This window comes from Prionailurus bengalensis, chromosome C1, assembly GCF_016509475.1.
Source record: "Prionailurus bengalensis isolate Pbe53 chromosome C1, Fcat_Pben_1.1_paternal_pri, whole genome shotgun sequence".
NCBI lineage: Eukaryota > Metazoa > Chordata > Mammalia > Carnivora > Felidae > Prionailurus > Prionailurus bengalensis.
Genome location: NC_057345.1, coordinates 97,555,549 through 97,571,917, shown reverse-complemented (window position 1 = coordinate 97,571,917; position 16,369 = coordinate 97,555,549). Strand labels below are relative to the sequence as shown.

Sequence of the window (16,369 nt, the reverse complement as noted above, 5' to 3'; positions counted from 1 at the left end):
TGGACACTTAACCAACTGAGCCACCTAGGTGCCCTGAGAAACATTCATTTTAAATTGGAGGTGGGAAGGGGCACCTGGGTGGCCTTAGTCGGTTAAGTGTCTGACTTGGTTTCACCTCAGGTCATGATCTCATAGTTAGTGGGTTCGAGCCCCACACTGGGCTCTGTGCTGACAGGTCAGAGCCTGGAGCCTGCTTTGGATTCTGTGTCTTCCTCTCTCTCTGCCTAAGAAAATACAAGAAGTGACATAGAAGAATAATATCAGATTGTATCGAATCAATTGGTAGATTCCGTTAAAATTTTTTTTAAGTTTAAATTCCAATTAGTTATCATACAGTGTAATACTAGTTTCAGGTGTACTAGTAGATTCCATTTGAATGCTTGGATTCTCTGGGCTACAAATTGGTATAAAATATGCCCTAAATTCACTAGAGAGTTGATGTAAAGAAAATGTCTCTGTGTTTCAGAAAAGGAAAAGATCATGAAGGGTGATCAGGAAGGCTTCCAGAAAAAAAGAACTGATCTTTGAAAGACAAGATTTGGGTTGACAGAAAAGAGGACATTCCAAGTAGGGCATATTTAAGAGAGAAATCATTGTAGGTAGAAGTAAGTTTGGCATAAGTTGGGTAGACAAAAAGATCAGTTTGCCTAGGGTAGAGGATCTTACATGCAAGTAACTGGGAGGGAGATTGGGTTTGATAACAGCCTGGTATCTTGCCTGATATGAGGGTTTTCACTAGGGAATACAAAATGGATATGGAAGATTAATCTGACCGTGGTCTCTCTCTTTTTTTTTTTTTTTTAATTTTCTCTGCCCTGCCAGTTTTACTTTTTATTTGCCAATTTTTTTTTCCAAAATAAAGATCAGTTTAGAGTGTTTTCAAAGTATAAAAAATCATTCTCAGAGAAGTTTAAGTGTATCTTAATGTCTTCAATGTTTCTTTGAGATGTTGGGATCATAGACTAACTTGCTCTTTGAAATTTCTGTTTGTGGCACTTACCATATTAATGTGTTTGTCAGTGTGCGAGAGCATCTTTCTGTAACTATGGGCTTTATCCAAGGTACAGACTGTTGAGTTCATAGTATGTAAAAGAAATAGCAACATTGGAAACAATACTGTTTTATAATTCTTTAATTATATTATAGTGTACTTCAGTCCTTTATCCTCCCTCTTTCGTTTTATCTCAGGTCAACAGGACATACTGCTGTGGCACCTACCGAGCAGGTCCCATGCGGCAGATAAGTCTTGTTGGAGCAGTAGATGAAGAAGTTGGTGATTATTTCCCAGAGTTCCTTGATATGTTAGAAGAATCACCATTTCTGAAAGTGAGTGTTAATTCCAATTATTAGAGTTCTGATCATTATTTAAGTGGACACTTTCTGTGAAAAAAATGTTAATTTTGTCTAGTACAATTACATTTTATCTGGTGTTTTGAATAGGAATGTTTAAAAAATTGGTTCAGAATAATTAACTTCAATGATTCTTTTTTACATATAAATTACTATCTAATATAGCATTTATTCATATATAAAATCAACTTCCTAGAGCTTTATTTTGGGTGGTAGTGGGATTAACTTGTAAATAGTCAAAAAGATTTTTTTTAACGTGACTCATTTATCTGACTTCTAGATGACTTTGCCCTGGGGTACACTTTCCAGCCTCCGACTCCAGTGTAGGTCCCAGAGTGATGATGGGCCTATCATGTGGGTTAGGCCAGGAGAGCAGATGATCCCTACAGCAGATATGCCAAAGTCACCCTTCAAAAGACGACGGTAAACATTTATTTTTCCCAAATAAGCAAAAGCACTTTTTAAAAATTTGGTTGCTAATAAAAATGATTGAGACCTGAACACAGTTTGAAAACCATTTTAAGAGCTATCTTAAATAAATCTTTAGTGGTCAGTTTCTTAGTCCAGCCTTCTCATTAGTCACCAGAGTGAGGCATCTTTCTAAAAAAACAACTCTAATTTTTGCCTGTTTTCTTAAAACCTGGGTCCTAACTGCCTACAAGGTGAAAGTCCAAACTTCTTTGTGTGGTCTACAAGGATCTTTCATAATCTGGCCCCAAAAGTTCTTCTAGCTAGATCAGTTTATAGTTACTCCAGCCATGCAGAGTTCACTTTTCAAACCGTGGTCTTTGACAACTCTGTGCTTTTGCACTGTTCTTTTTATTTGGAATGGCTTCTCCCCCATTTTCCTTTCTCCCTGACAGGCGCTTAATAAGTTTTCAAAACTAAACTTAGATGTCACTTCCTTTGTGAAGCATAGACAATTAATTGTTCCCTTCTCTGTGCTCACACATCATTCTTCATTAATGATCTGTTTACATGCTTTTGGTTTTTACTAAATTTTGAGCTCTGAGGACAGTGACTGTGTTTTATTCTTCTCAATCTCCATGGCACATGAGCCGGTGATCAGTCTTTGCTGAATGAAACCAGTAATGTATATCTCCTATAGTAATTCATACTGGGCTAACATATTTTGTGTTTCAGACACTTAAAACAAATGTAGATTAACTTATTCTGGTACTGTGAAAAATCTAATGAGACTGAAAATGATTCATATTTGTTTCGACTATGGAAATAGCAACCCCAGATAAGTACCCAGAAGTGCATTTTAATAGACTAGTGTAGACCTTACCTTAAAGCTCCCAGGGGAATGATGCTAAAGCTAAGTATGGAATAACCTTAGGTACTTGAGATACTGTGCAAAAGTACTTTGTAAAAACTATATGTGAATGCAAGGTGATGAAATGGTAGAACGTGGAGTAAACTAAAACTTCTGCACGTTGCTAGACCACAGCAGGTTTTGTACATCATGATGATGAGTCTTGAAATTCTAAATTCTTAAGTACTGTATGTATACAGTACTGTGATCTTTCCAAAAAGGAAGCGACCACTGTTTGTTTCTTGATTATGATAAACTTTTAGAAAAATCAGATAATAGTAAAACAAAGGCAAAATATACCCATAATCCCACCCATTGAGGCATATCGGCCTTTCAGATTTTAGTGTTACACTTATAAACTTCATACACAAATGAGCTTATTCTTTATGTGATGTTTACTTTTAAACTTGGTTTTTTTAATCCCTTAAGTTTATGTGTTCTATTAGATGCACTTACATCATCATTTCTAAATGACTACTTTGTTCTCACTGAGTGGTTGTATCAGGATTTATTTAACCAGTTCTTTTTTAGTGTAAATTTTTTGACAAACATGACAGTGGTATGCTGGAGCCAGCTCACAGGGCCATTATTAGCCTCCCTGTTCCACATAGAATGAGGTCACATTAGTTGCTTGAAATTGGCCATGTTGGGAGTATTTATACCACAGAAATAAGCAAATCAGCTACAGTCAGCCATCTTCCCCCCAAACCGGTTGTTTGGAAGTGTATAAACACATCACTGATTGTGGGGTACCTGCTGGCTGGCTTGTTGGCTGACTACATGGATGGCTGGTTGGTAGGGAGACACAGAATCCAAAACAGGCTCCAGGCTCTGAGCTGTCAGCACAGAGCCTGACGAGGGGCTCAAACTCACAGACCGTGAGATCATGACCTGAACTGAAGTCGGACACTTAACTGACTGAGCCACCCAGGTGCCCCATTAACATTTTTTAAAATTTTGTTGATCTGATTGGGCAGAAATGTCTCATTTTAATTAGTTTTTCTTTGAGGGTTTGTGTTTCTTTTGCGATTCCTTTTTCATTTTACCCATATTTCTACTAGGCTGTTTTTTATTTAAAATTCTCTATAGGACTATTAACTATTTTTTTTTAATGTTGCACATTTTCCTCATTCTTTTTTAGCTTCAGTTTTATCTTTACTCAACCCCTCCCCCCCAACCCTCCCATTTATTTTTCCTTACAGAGATTTTTATATGTTGTCAGATCTGTCTTTTCCTCTGAGGTTTCTATCCTACTGGCAGGCTTAGAAATACCTTTTCTCATTATTATAAAATATTCATCTATGTTTTCTCCTAGTACTTTTGTGATTTCAGTATTTACATGTTTTACTTACATGGTATTGATTTCAGGACAGAGGGAGAGATTGATCAATTTTTCCAAGTAGTTAGGCACCTGTACCAACATCATTTGCTTAATAATTTATTTTTTCTCCACTAATATGAGGGGCTATCAAATTTTATTTTTATTGGGGTTAAATATTCTTAAGCAAAGTATCCAAAGGCACTTTGAACTAGAGTGAATAAATCAGAACTTAAAACGCTGTCATCTTTTTGTGTTAATGAGAATGCTCTATTGCTGAAAATAGTGAAATCACTGTGAGAAGTGTCGGGTGATCAAGGGCACTGGTAATGAAGATGGCCTTTGAATTTATGGACTTTGAAGAAATACATGCACAGGGTTTTAAAAAATCAAATAGTACGGTAGGGTTTGTAATGAAAAATCGTGGCCACCTTTCCCTCCAGATGCAGATACCTTTTTACCAGAAGCAAAAACCATTTCTGTTTTTAATGTCCTTTGTTTTAAGACTTTGGCAGGAAGTTTGCCAATTTCTTGGTATGATAGATTAGGACTCCTTCCCTTCACTTTGTCTCCCAATAGTTAAATGACTCTCTACTTTCTTCCTCCTCTTTTCTACTTTTTGTCAGCTGTGCTTATGCATTGTTGAGGTTAATTCATATTGTGCTTTAAAGCCATAATTAGGTTTTATATGCTTTATCAATAGGTGTATTCTAGGATTTGAAAACCAGTAAATGCCATTTATATTATGGGAAGGTAAGTTTATGCAGACCCAACCAATAGGCTAAAAAGTTACATTCTAAAGTTCCAATGTTGCTTATTACTCAAAGGGGTAATATACAAAAGAATCTTTCCTATATTTCACCTAGATACTGAAAATCATGCTACATTTTAAATAGTTTCATGTTTGGACTGTGCTTTTTTTTTTTTGTTTTGTTTTGTTTTGGTTTTTTTTTTTTTTTTTTTTTAATTTTTTTTTTTTCAACATTTATTTATTTTTGGGACAGAGAGAGACAGAGCATGAACGGGGGAGGGGCAGAGAGAGAGGGAGACACAGAATCTGAAACAGGCTCCAGGCTCTGAGCCATCAGCCCAGAGCCTGACGCGGGGCTCGAACTCACAGACCGCGAGATCGTGACCTGGCTGAAGTCGGACGTTTAACCGACTGCGCCACCCAGGCGCCCCTTGTTTTGGTTTTTAATCTGTTTTCCCTGCAGTTTCTGATTGCCCCTCTTTTGAAGGGGGACATACACTTTTCTTGATCATATCCCTATTCTATTCTCTTTTTTGCTCCAAATACATTTCTTTCTTCTAGAATCACCCTTTCTCTATGGCTTTGACTTTGGCTATGGTTTTTTTTTTTTAATATAGTTGTTTTTGTTTTTTGTTTTTTTGAGAATGTTGATAGTTACCTTGCTTTCTGTGCTTTTATCATATCCTCAAGAATCCAAAACTTTAATCATACTGTATGCTCTAACACATAACTTTTTTACCTGGAAATCTTTTGGAGCTCTGTGTTCTCTTCAATGCGAAAAGCTTTTTTCACAGTTATCAACGTAGGACCTCCCACTTAATGCATTTATGTATTAACCTACAGTTGTCTTCTTGGGTTTATTTCCTTCTTTTGATTTAGCACATTCTCAAGTAACATTCTAAGAAAAGGAAGAAAAGGAATATTCTCAGAAATATTCTGAGTCATGATATGTCTGAAAATTCCTTTTTTTCTCATGAAATAGGATTGATAGCTTAACTGGATTCCAGAGGATGTATTTTCCCTTAAAACTTGTAGCTTACCACAGTGTTTTCTGGTATCTAATATTGTTTATGAGAAGTCTTAATGCCAATGTAATTTTTTTTTTTTATAGGTAACCTATTTTCCTCTCTGAAAGCTTAATTTCACAATGACACATCTTTGGGTCTTTCATTCTTATTATTATATTTAATCTTTGTTGTGATTTGATAGGTCCTAGAAAGATTCTCCTTTCATTTCTGGGAATTTTTCTTGCTTAACTGCTTTGGCAATCTCTTCATTTTCTGTTATTTCTTTCTGAAACTACTGTTGACGGAGTAACCGATCTCCCAGTTTGATTATCCTCATATTTCTTTTTTTTTTTTTTTTTTTTTTTTAAATTTTTTTTTTTCAACGTTTATTTATTTTTGGGACAGAGAGAGACAGAGCATGAATGGGGGAGGGGCAGAGAGAGAGGGAGACACAGAATCGGAAACAAGCTCCAGGCTCTGAGCCATCAGCCCAGAGCCTGATGCGGGGCTCGAACTCACGGACCGCGAGATCGTGACCTGGCTGAAGTCGGCCGCTTAACCGACTGCGCCACCCAGGCGCCCCTATCCTCATATTTCTTATTATCTGTTTGCTTTTGATTTGGGGACATTCACTCGACTTTTTTCTTTGGAATTCTTACATTTTAGCATTGTTTATTTTGGTCTTTGTCAGGCTGCTACAGGCTGTCTTCACATATTTGGTGATTTGTGGTTGACACATTCATATTTAGAAATAAAGCATTGGGCTTACCCGACGTTCTATTTATACTTCAGTGAGGCTTATCACTAGGTAGGCTTCACTTCAGAGTTAATAGGCATAGAATTGGACATGAAAGGGTATGGCCACACACCAGAGGATTACATTAGTTCTGTGAATGTGGTAAGTTTAGTGTGTTTAGAGAACATGAAGGGTTTTTTTGTTTCTGTTTTTCTGAAAGTTTATCAGGATGCTTTTGGCTACAAGCAGCAAAAATTTGATTCAAACTGGTTCATAAAATATTATCTTATGTATTAAGAAGTCTAGAGAGCTTGGCTCTTGGCACCAAATATATATATATGGTCAGTGATTCAGTACTTTCATCAAGGAATTGGCTCTTTTTCTCTGCTGTCATATTCTTTGCCTGGGCTTTGTACTCACAGTGGCTTTCTTTATGGTTGCTGGATGATTATTGTGGTCTAGGTATCACATATGGATCTAGTTATATGCAATAGAAGAAAAAAAGCATCTTTTCTTCTGTCATACAAGCTAGGAAACTTCCCAGAAGTCTCCTTAGCAAATTTCCTCTCTTACTGCTGGCCAGAGTCAGTTTGTGTCCATTTTTTTTTTTTTTCAATATATGGAATTTATTGTCAAATTGGTTTCCATACAACACCCAGTGCTCATCCCAACAGTTGCCCTCCTCAATGCCCATCACCCACTTTCCCCCCCCCCCCCCCCCCCCCCCCCCCCCCATCCACCCTTAGTTTGTTCTCTGTATTTAATAGTCTCTTGTGGTTTGGCTCTCTCCCGCTCTAACCTCTTTTTTTTTTTTTTCCTTCCCCTCCCCCATGGGTTTCTGTTAAGTTTCTCAGGATCCACATAAGAGTGAAAACATATGGTATCTGTCTTTCTCTGTATGGCTTATTTCGCTTAGCATCACACTCTCCAGTTCCATCCACGTTGCTACAAAGGGCCATATTTCATTCTTTCACATTGCCATGTAGTACTCCATTGTGTATATAAACCACAATTTCTTTATCCATTCGTCAGTTGATGGACATTTAGGCTCTTTCCATAATTTGGCTATCGTTGAGAGTGCTGCTATAAACACTGGGGTACAAGTGCCCCTATGCATCAGCACTCCTGTATCCCTTGGGTAAATTCCTAGCAGTGCTACTGCTGGGTCATAGGGTAGGTCTATTTTTAATTTTCTGAGGAACCTCCACACTGCTTTCCAGAGCGGCTGCACCAGTTTGCATTCCCACCAACAGTGCAAGAGGGTTCCCGTTTCTCCACATCCTCTCCAGCATCTATAGTCTCCTGATTTGTTCATTTTGGCCACTCTGACTGGCGTGAGGTGATATCTGAGTGTGGTTTTGATTTGTATTTCCCTGATGAGGAGCGATGTTGAGCATCTTTTCATGTGTGTTTGTGTCCATTTTTAAATCAGTTACTGGCAAGGGGAATGCGTTTGCCACAGTTTGTCAGGATTCATCAGGATCTACCTTTGAAACTTGTAAATGAGGTCACTTATGAGGCAGGAGCAGATACCTAATGAGAATCAGAGTTCTGTCAGGGAAATAAATAGGATAGATGGATGCTGAGTGGATCAACCATAGCATGGGGGTAGATGCCTGACCTCATTTCTACTCACAGGGGTGGTGGGTGACTGGTTTATTTGCAGAATTTCACTTTAATTCCCCCTTTCTCAGTCTTACTACATTTCTGTCTGTCAACATCATGATAATGGGCTTTTTTTTTTTTTTCTTTTTTGCACCTATTAGTCTTCAAGGTCTTTTGGGCAGGCCAGCTGCCTTTTTAGTTGCTATTCCCTTCTAGTGTATTCCAGGCCTGTGGCTTTCTCTGCTCAGTTTTACTAGACACTTTTAATCATTTTCCATCTTCCAGAAATTTGTTGATATTGTTCATGCACTAATTCATTTCCTTTGTTGGTTCTTATTCATTCCTTTACTATCACCTTTAGATTATTTAGAAATTCTTGAGCACATGAAAAAGCAGAAGATAATATACTAAAGTCTCATGTAGTCAATGTCAGCAGTTATCAACTCACAGCCAGTTATGTTTCATCTGTATTCTTATCCATTCGCCCATCTCCTTTCTCCCACCCCTACCATATTAGTTTGAAGCCTTTTACTTTCATTTTAATGTGGAAGGAGATCATGTACATGCTCAGTTTTCCATCTTGAATCAAGTCTGTTTTGAGAATTAAGATGATTGAGGGTGAAGAAACATACAGCCTTGAACTTTGAATTGTGTTTCCTATTGCTTGAAAACTAAATTTTGTAAATTGTAACACTACATTTGAGCCAAATAAAAAATATAGCCTCTACATTATCATGACATCCCAAGAGAAGAAGGTAATGACATTGAGCATTATGGTATAGTGTGTTAAATGTTAATGATCAAAATCATGGAACCCTTATCAGTTCTGACCTTATTTAAAATTTGATATTTTAGCAGACTTTTTCACCTTACTGCTATTAATACTTTCCTCCCCTCCCCCCTTTACTTCACAACCAAATCAACTCCAGATCAATGAATGAAATTAAAAATCTCCAGTACCTACCTCGGACCAGTGAACCCCGTGAAGTCCTCTTTGAAGATAGGACAAGAGCTCATGCTGACCATGTAGGTCAGGGGTTTGACTGGCAGAGTACGGCTGCTGTTGGGGTTTTGAAAGCTGTACAGTTTGGTGAATGGTAAGTTAATGAAACTCAGCTATAAGGTTGGTTAATGCTGTCTGAGAAAATGTGGACTCCATTTAAAAGTTTAGGGACTAATTTTTTTTTAGAAATTGTGGTAAAATACCCATAACATGAAATTGAAATGAAAAATCTTTGCCATTTTAAGTGTACATTTCAGTGGTGTTAAGTATATTTACATTGTTGCAAAGCAGATTTTGAGAGCTTTTTTGTCTTGCGAAACTGTAACTCTGAAACCAGTAAACCTTAACCCCTTTTCTCCTCTGTCCCCAGCTCCTGGTAGCCTTCATTGTACTTACTGTTTCTATGAATTTGACTACTTTAAATACCTCGTATAAGTGGAATCACACAGTAGTTCTTTTGTGACTGGCTTATTTTAGTTAGCATAATATCTTCAAGGTTCATCCATATTATATCATGTGTCGTAATTTCCTTCCTTTTTAACGCTGAGTAGTATTACATTATATGTATATGGCACATTTTGTTTATCTGGTTTCACTCATCAGCGGACACTTGGGTTGCTTCCACCTTTTGGCTGCTCTGAAAAAACATCTCTTCATTTCTCTGCTTTCAGTCTTTTGGGTATATCCCCGGAAGTGGAATTGCTGGATCATTTGATAATTCTATTTTTAATTTTTGGAGGAACTGCTATACTATTTTCCACAGTGGCTGCACCCTTTTACATTCAGTTGGAATCCAAAGCTCAGAGCATGGAATTTAGTTTGTCTAAAAACTGTTTTGTTTTTTTTTTCATATTTATAACTTCAGGGCCTTCAGTATTACTATAGAGTTTGACCTTTTTTGGAAGCATAGTTCAATCACAGCTTGACAGTAAGTATTTCAAGTTAAAGATCATTCTGTCACCCCCCCCCCCCCCCACCCCCCACCCCCCCCCCCCCCCCAGTTTGAAAACTGGAAGGTGTGATAGTTATGTGGCTGCTATGTTTTCTCTCCACTGTGTTCCATCCTGATGACGACATTACAGGGTGGTAAAAGGATGCAGTTGCAACTAGTTTAGAATGAAACTGTTTTTAGTCACTGCTGTTTTTTGTAACAACTAATCTAATTTTCATTTTTTTAAACAGCTTTATTGGTGTTTTATTTATTTTTTAAATGTTGGTTAAAGAAGCAAATGTATATTCCTGTGTGTCTATTTCTGTGCTAGTAGGAGCATTTCCAGGAATAGGAGAACTGAAATTTGTCATCATTTTCCGTTATGAGATGCAGGTTTCTAAAACTTAATTTTGTTAATCTTAGGAGTGACCAGCCTCGCATAACCAAAGATGTGATTTGTTTTCATGCTGAGGATTTTACTGATGTTGTACAGAGACTTCAGTTAGACCTTCATGAACCTCCAGTTTCCCAGGTGAAACTTTTGCTTTTTTATTATCTTTTGAGTGAGATAACAGAAATAAGGATCTGTACCCAGTTTATTTTGCATTTGATCTTATAGTTGGATACATGGGATGGTAAATTTAATTTCAAGTGCTATTAAAAGCTGTGTGTGGAGAGTGTCAAAAATCATTAACACAGAGCTTCCCAAATAGAATGCTTGAGATCCCTTTAATCTTTGGGATACCCGGTTGGCCCAGATGGCCAGAGGGTCCAGACTGCTCAGTTCTGGCTGTAAAGAGTCTCAGCTGAGGACCCCCTGGAGTACTGTGTGCCCTCATCTATAAAAGGCAACATATAAATGTTGTCCTTAGTTGTGGCAAAGAATATGTTATTGATACTTAGCTGCACTTTGAAATAGTTGTTTAAATGATTCCTTAGGCTATCCTGACTTGAACCTGTACTTTGTTATCAGAGAGGTAGTAAAATATGAGGAAAAATGTTTCCCAAGCATTACAGGAAATTTTAGAAAGTTGTCTGGTACTTAGTATTGCCTGCCTTTAATTTGGCCCTACTACTGTTTTCCTGTGCTAATTCTAATACTTTGTTTGACTGAATTACTACACTACGTATTTTGAAGTCTCATGCAACTTTTCTTTTTTCTGCAGTGTGTACAGTGGGTGGATGAAGCTAAACTAAACCAAATGAGGCGGGAAGGCATTCGTTATGCTAGAATTCAGCTGTGTGACAATGATATTTACTTCATCCCTAGAAATGTCATTCATCAGTTCAAAACAGTGTCAGCAGTGTGCAGCTTAGCTTGGCATATAAGGCTTAAACAGTACCACCCTGTTGTGGAAGCCACTCAAAACACAGAAAGCGGTTCTAACATGGACTGTGATTTAACTGGAAAGCGAGAATTAGAAGTTGACTCCCAGTGTGTGAGGGTAAAAACTGAATCTGAAGAGACATGCAGAGAGATGCAGCTTTTGACGACTGCTTCATCGTCCTTCCCTTCATCAGAACTTAATCTACAGCAAGATCAGATGACTCCGCCTATTCCAGTTTTAAAGGTGGAAAGTAGACTGGACTCTGACCAGCAACACAATCTACAGGAACATTCGAGCACTCCTGTGTGATATGTACATATTCAAACACATTTTTTAACTTTTTTAAATTTTGATGTGAAGTTATAGTTTTATAACTGGCTTAAGTTAAGTTTTATTGGAGAAATCTTGCCTATAATTCTATAAAGAGAAATGACATTCCACAAATGTCAAGCATATCTTTTTTACACAGATTATGCAAAGTTAAGAGTTGTATCTTATCCCGTTAGTACAGTATGTAATAGTGGGTCTGCTGCTACTTTCTGTTTTAAGGTGTGAGGTAACAATTCAATCTCTTCTTCAAATCAAACTGAGAATTCTCTGGAATAACAGATTCTTATTTGGTAAATTATTCACTTCCCTTAATTTTATCTTGCCTCGTCTCTTGCCATATTTGCTGTTTTTATGATAGAAGGTCAGATTTATGCTTTAGTACTTGTGTCTTTATGGCACAGCTTCAATTTTCTACAGTAAAAATGGCATAGGTTGCAGGAAAGTGTTCCTGCATCTTGTACGTGGGCAAGTAAGTTCCAACCATAAAGAACAGGTAGTTTCTAAGGAAAATCCAGTGGCTCTCTGGTTTCTTAACAAAAGAGAAAGCACAGCACTTTCTGATCCAAACTGTCTTTTTTTTTGTATCTGTTATTTAAAGCCCAGTGGATATTTCAATTAAAAATATCTAAAGATGAATAGTCCTTGGTCATTCATTATCCATGGTTCATTAATCTCTTCTAGAAACATGGTAACTATGGAAGATAATTGGGTAAAAGAGATAATGTTGACATGATACTCTATCGTTCTGCTACCTAGCATCCTCACACTTTGTGTGGATACTTTTGCTTCTTAAACTGATCATGAGTATCAAACCTAGAGAATGATATCAATCTTTCTGATGAGGCTGCCATATTTTGTGCATGAAACTTAGGAAAAACTTTTTTTGTCACTTGGCTTCAATCTTTTCATGATAAAGATCTGTTGAGACACTTTGATTCACAGTTTTAACTGGTGAATACTTGGGTTTATTTACTATTACTGTGTGTTGCTACGGTCTAATAACGATTATGGCACTAGACTTCATCCTAGAGTTTCAGGTAACCTAATGCTTAGTGCCTGAGTATTTAAAATTTTTTTTTTCAAACAGGCACAGTTCATATAGCTAGTGTAGTCTTAACTTTCTATTATTTTAGAATGTTAACATGATACACATTTCACTTTCTCTTAGTTAATAATACAATAGGCCTTTTGTTCATTAAAGGAAGAGTATTCCCCACACCTAAGACCAGATTCTTGTATCTACCTGGTTATAGTGCAATTTGGAGATTTTTTTCCTGGAGGGTGAGATTTGGAATATTTACATTAACATAGGCAAAAAAAAAAAAAAAAAAGATGCTGCTTTATTATGTCTGTCACCATGAAAACTTAGCTGCATCTTTTGAAATATCAAATATGAATTTTCTCTAAAATATTCTGAAATAGGCTAAATCTTATATAAATATTACTTTGTGCAATATTGTTGTGTAGTTTAAATGCATATTAGCAAAGTATAGAGGTCACTGTGTAAACCGATAGAAAAGTAACCATCAGCAAATACTGCAGTGATTAGTTAGAATCTGTATTATTCCTTATATATATGTATATGTATGTATTCTCTGTTACAAAGGATGAAGACAAATAGAGAAACATTTCAATGTAAACCATTTATGAATTGGAAGTGATGTTGGTTTTAGTTATCTTTGTAAATAAGGTAATTAGAATGGTATGAAAAGTAATGTGATTATTGCAGGGGTGTTTTAAAATCTTGGGTATAAATTCTAGGGTGAATTCTAGTTTATCCAGACTAGTTTTTAAAGGGACCTGCCTTTGAGGGTGTTTTTGTTATTTTGGAGGGGGGAGGGGTTAATCACAAAAGTATGTGGATTTAGGTTTTCTCTGTTTTTGTTTTTCTGTCCAGAAGAATTTCATAGAGCTTTACTAGGCTGTGCAAAGTAGAATTCTTCTCAGGCAACATTTGCTTTTTAAAATAATCATGAAGAACAAGGTTGTTAAAGCAAAAACTTTTTTTTTTTTTTTTTTTTTTAATTTTTCTTGTCTTCCAAGATCCGATTTCCCCATCTCCCACTTGCCATCCAGCAGATGCCATCTGTCATCTAAGCTGGTCATTACTAATAAACAAGGAGACTGTCTCCTGACAGCCAGCACTGTGTATAATCACTCAGGAACCAGCGGATCTGCAAAGACCTACAATCAAAAGCAAATCCCCATTTTCCTTTTCCAAAACATTCTACCCTCACCTCCAATATAAACACGTGAAAAGAGTATACAAATGTTTAAAATCATGTACTAATAAATTCATTGTATGTTAGAATTGCAATAGAATGGAGAGAGAAACATTTAGCTAGTCATGTATCTGGAAACTGAATGTCCTATGTGAGTATTAGATTTAATAGCATGCTTTAAAGACTGATGAATATAAAAGCTCAAGTTTTGAGTTTATTACTGCTTTCAAAGTTGTATCCTAGTTTAGTGATACAAATGATTGCAACTTTTCTAAATCTTGAAATTATTTGGTTTGGTGGAGTGAGGCATGGAGCAATCTGGCGTCTTCTGATTTGTAAAGTAGTGATGGCAGTGAAGTTGTAACTGAAATTTAAGCTGATCTTCCTTTTTGGTATATTATCTGTTGTGCCAACTCTTTGAGATTACTTGCAGAACGTGGCTGTAAGTTTGAGTATTTTGTGGAGCAGAGGGATATTTTAAAAATGTGCTTATGGAAAGGACCCGATAAATGAATATTCCTAACTTAGTAACTAGAATGATTTTATGGTATTCATAAATAAGGATAAAAGTCTTCCCCCTGCCCCAGAAGTCATTCTGTAATTACCAATATATGTTAGGAGTAGGATTATGATTCAAAGAGGTATCCCAAATTCATAAAGCAATAATAATAAAAACCTACATATTAGTTTTCCCCTCCAAATTTTTAACTCTTTAAAAATGAATCCCTAAGCTTAATTGTACTTTCAATTTGCTTATTCAGTACTTAGGATTTGTTTCACTTAACTTTATTATTTTTAATTAAAATCTTGAAAGGTGCCCTTTCCCCTTGGAGACAGTTGGAATATCAGTTGACTAACATTACAAGCTCTTGTAGGGGGAAAAGGGAGCTTGTTAAATAAAATCCTTTACCAAACCTTAGGAAAAGATGTCTTGCAACATCTTGCATCAGTCTTAATAGGCATAAAGTTCACACTTAATGCCTGGAGAAACTTTTGCTTATTGCCTTTCCCTCTATAAATAGTGTCTAGAATGAAAACTAATTTAGAAACAAGACTCAAAGATTCAAGAAAACCCTTAGTGAATATATTCTTGATCATTAATATTAGCCCATTATATTTTCAATCTGTATTTGCCATTAAAAATTTATTTGCATTTATACTTTTAGGATAATTGAGTTTGTGTCTTTCTAATAAATCTATTTTATCATTGCTACAGGTTAAAAAAAAGAGCCTTTCACTAGTACATGGCAGAAGTTCATATTTCTGCTACGTTGTTTTTTTTTTTTTTAAACAAGTGTAGCTGTATTTATTGGTCATGCAGTAAGTAGAGGAAATGTACAAGACAAATGTTTTTCTTTACCACATAAGGGACCTATGCTCATCCTGAAAGTTTGTTGCTTTAAAAGCAAGTATCTCCATAAATATTATGGCCTTCCATTTTCTTCATAAATTTTTTATGATCCACTTGTGCATGTAGTTGAGACCACTGTCTCTTAATATAGCACTTTTCAATTCTCTAAAGAAATACTTATGTACTACTTCTATCACATGTTGTAAATTTTCATGTAATAGTGTTTTCTGTGACTAAACTCCATTTTGATTGGCAGCTAAGACTTTTTTTCCTGTGGCTTTAATTTATCTAAGAGGTCTTTGCATATAGATGAAATGTATAATTTGCCTGGCGGACTATTTGCGTTGTGTGGCCTTAGTTTGTTTATTGACATTAACGAGTGTTTTAAAAAGGTTTTTAATGAATAGTCTTAAATCTAAATTTGTGTGAATAATAATCCTTTTAACACAGTGCTTTTTTGTAGCTGTCTAAGTGTGTTAAATTGTTAAGCTATTTCTTTGTAAAATAGGACAATGGAATGCATAGAGGTTTTTTTTTTCCCTGTAAAGTATTTTTTTAATAAACAAAAGTCTGATTTGTCCTTTACTTATGTTTCATGAGAAAATGAATAGTACGTGTGAATTCTAGATACCTGAAACCTGTTTTTAAAGTATTAATCCTCCCACCTTGTTATGTCCCCATTAGTTTCTAGTATTTTAGAAAAAATCTTGTGACCTTCCTAAAAGAAAAGGTCATAGATAATGAGAAAATGCCGTCACATTGAGGTGCAGCTAGTTTGGGGGAAGAAAAGCTACACTTGGCATTTGTGGTAGTTGTGCCTTCTGATGCTTAAATTGGGTTTTTATCTACTTGAGGACAGCCAAATTGTTCATCTGGCTGTGCCCGTATTTTTTAAAGTACATGCGTGCAGTGTTAATGAAGATGGTGAGCAGACACTTTGAACATCGTTGATGTATTAAGTGATACAATGCAGTGGATCTTCTTCCTCCAGATTTTGTGTGAACTTCTTTTTGAAATACTTGTCCTAAGCCCTGATAGACCTTGGTTGGGAAGGGAACTAATGGTTTTTCAGTAAGTGCTGTGGGCCATTTAATATTCACAGCCTTTAGTATTTACTAG

The 16,369-nt window shown here is 36.2% G+C and overlaps 1 protein-coding gene across 1 annotated transcript in view; it reads left to right on the top strand.

The window, feature by feature from the left end:
- The window catches only part of RSBN1 (round spermatid basic protein 1), a 47,447-nt gene extending 31,634 nt beyond the window's left edge, over positions 1-15,813 (top strand). Inside the window, exons 3-7 of the mRNA XM_043575879.1 lie at positions 1,189-1,326; positions 1,631-1,773; positions 9,015-9,182; positions 10,443-10,551; positions 11,186-15,813. Of these exons, the coding sequence (XP_043431814.1) occupies positions 1,189-1,326; positions 1,631-1,773; positions 9,015-9,182; positions 10,443-10,551; positions 11,186-11,656 (1,029 nt within the window). The 3' untranslated portion in view covers positions 11,657-15,813. The remainder of the gene's footprint in view (positions 1-1,188; positions 1,327-1,630; positions 1,774-9,014; positions 9,183-10,442; positions 10,552-11,185) is intronic.
- Positions 15,814-16,369: the final 556 nt, after the last annotated feature.